This window comes from Rhinoraja longicauda, chromosome 31, assembly GCF_053455715.1.
Source record: "Rhinoraja longicauda isolate Sanriku21f chromosome 31, sRhiLon1.1, whole genome shotgun sequence".
NCBI classification, from domain to species: domain Eukaryota; kingdom Metazoa; phylum Chordata; class Chondrichthyes; order Rajiformes; family Arhynchobatidae; genus Rhinoraja; species Rhinoraja longicauda.
Genome location: NC_135983.1, coordinates 21,366,431 through 21,368,974, shown reverse-complemented (window position 1 = coordinate 21,368,974; position 2,544 = coordinate 21,366,431). Strand labels below are relative to the sequence as shown.

Below are 2,544 nucleotides of genomic sequence, written 5' to 3'. Positions count from 1 at the left end.
CTACCATAACTTTTCCAATAAATGTTTACCTGTATGTAAATCTCATCCTTTCTTGTGACTCATTGGGTAGCATTTTTTTTTATCTGCGTTAGGTGGTCAAGTTCAAATCTGCACCAGAGACTCGTGCATGTAATGCAAGCAAATGGTCTTATGCAGGACCAAAGGAGTGGTGCATTGTCATGCAGCTGATTGTTTATCTTGGAAATGTAGTCCTAATTCTTATTTAGACTCAAACTGTGTAAAGGTAGCACTGATGTTTCGCAAGGAAGTATTAGAAAACCATTTGTGTTTCAACAACATTCTAGCAGTTTCAGTCACTTTAAGATACCAATTTTTTTAAAAATCTGATTTCTCACACTGCTCTTGGATGAAATTCTGAATTTGGATCACTGAGGTACCGGTCCACTGATGTGACAAATGCATTGGATTCAATGACAGGGCGTGATGCCAAATGTGGGTTTGGTTATAGCGGAGATGATTGCTAGGTTTTAAAATCTGAAATGGGTAAAGACTGCAGTGTGATGGAGGGAATTTAAGGGATGCACTTTGTGGCTTGTGATGTGAATTGTATTTTGAGGTAGAAAAAGTGATGGGAGTGAAGGTGCAGCACAGTTGCTCAGCTGCTGCCTCACAGCACCTGAGACCCAGATTCGGGTGCTGTCTTTGTGGAGTTTACATGTTCTCCCTGTGACTGCAAGGGTTTCCTCCTGGTGCTCCAGTTTCCTCCCATGTCCTGGAGAGGTGTGGGGTTGTAGGTTAATTGGCCTCTAAATTGCCCCTAATATGTAAGGAGTGGACAAGAATGTGGGATAATATGGAACTAGTGTAAATGAGTAGTCAATGGTCAGTGTGGACTCGGTGGGCTGTTTTGCCTGCACCTCAATACCAATTTTTTTTTTTTAAATGTCATGGCAGTAGTTACGTTTCTCAATGAATACTCAAAATACGGTTGTTATAATAACAACCTAGCAGTTTCACTGTCACTTCAAGAGACGAGCTTTGTTTTCAGGTTTTTTAATAATCTGAATTCTCAAACTGCTCTTAGTTGAAATGTGCACTCGAGTAGCTGAGGAACTGATCCACTGATCGAAGGTATTTATTCACAAAATGCTGGAGTAACTCAGCAGGTCAGGCGGCATCTCAGGAGAGAAGGAATGGGTGACGTTTCGGGTCGAGACCCTTCAGACTGATTCACTGATGCGACCTATGCCTGGGTTCAATTGGAAGCACATGATGGCAACTGTAGGATTGGGTACAGCGGAGATGATTGGAATATGAACTATGGGAGGAATGGGCAAAGGCTGTAGTGATAGGAATTGAGTTTAAAGGATGCACTCTAAGGTTTGTGGTGTGTGGGAGTTTGCAGTCAAAAGATTAATGGGAATTTGGGTGCATGTGGCATGGAGTTTAGTAGGGAATGATGAGAAAGAGATGAGAAGTAGATGATGGGGGTCAGTTGGGGAACTAACTGGGTGATGGGATGCTAGATTAGAATTGGGGCATATGGGTTGTCTCGAAGGTCTCAGGGATGGGGGACAAGGAGGGAGTTTAGATGGATGAGGGATGGGGAAGAAAGGCTGAGACGTGGGTGGAAGACCAGAGTGGGGGGTTTGGTTGATCACAGGGTTTGGGAGGACAGCAAGGGCACATGAGACCTTTGCACCTCTTGAGTTTTGTTTGGGATGTGTTGGGGAGGAGCTGAAGGTGGAGCCGGAACCGGAACCGGAACCTTGCATGGTCAGGGTGGGAGTCGTGCTCACAAAATGGCTGCACGTTTCAAACGTCGGTGCTGCGCCGTACACTGACTCCTGGCCCACTCCACCAAGCCCCCCCCGACTTTTTAAATTTATTCCAACTTTGCAGCGATGGAGGCCCAAGATGGCAGTGATGTGCTGCAGGCGGAGAGAGAGCGGATTCGCAGGGAGATCCTGGAATTGGAGCAGCGCCTGGGAGTGGACGCCATTGAAGAGACGGGAGGCAAGGAGGGCGGTGAGTGAGGAGATGGGGACGAGTTGGTCTCAGCCCAGTGAGGAGGGGGTGTCGTGGTACGGGGAGGGCAAATGATACAAGGGGGGAGAGAAAGACTGAGTGAACGGCTGGGTAGAAACATAGAAACATAGAAAATAGGTGCAGGAGTAGGCCATTCGGCCCTTCGAGCCTGCACTGCCATTCAATATGATCATGGCTGATCATCCAGCTCAGTAACCTGTACCTGCCTTCTCTCCATACCCCCTGATCCCTTTAGCCACAAGGGCCACATCTAACTCCCTCTTAAATATAGCCAATGAACTGGCCTCAACTACCTTCTGTGGCAGAGAATTCCACAGACTCACCACACTCTGTGTGAAGAAATGTTTTCTCATCTCGGTCCTAAAAGACTTCCCCCTTATCCTTAAGCTGTGACCCCTGGTTCTGGACTTCCCCAACATCGGGAACAATCTCCTGCATCTAGCCTCTCCAACCCCTTAAGAATTTTATATGTTTCTATAAGATCCCCCCTCAGTCTTCTAAATTTCAGCGAGGATAAGCCTATTTCCAGCGAGT

The 2,544-nt window shown here is 46.7% G+C and overlaps 1 protein-coding gene across 1 annotated transcript in view; it reads left to right on the top strand.

The window, feature by feature from the left end:
• Positions 1-1,776: 1,776 nt before the first annotated feature.
• snapc4 (small nuclear RNA activating complex, polypeptide 4) overlaps positions 1,777-2,544 on the top strand; it is a 41,391-nt gene continuing 40,623 nt past the window's right edge. The window contains exon 1 of the mRNA XM_078426100.1: positions 1,777-1,989. Coding sequence (XP_078282226.1) covers positions 1,866-1,989 — 124 coding nt within the window. The 5' untranslated portion in view covers positions 1,777-1,865. The remainder of the gene's footprint in view (positions 1,990-2,544) is intronic.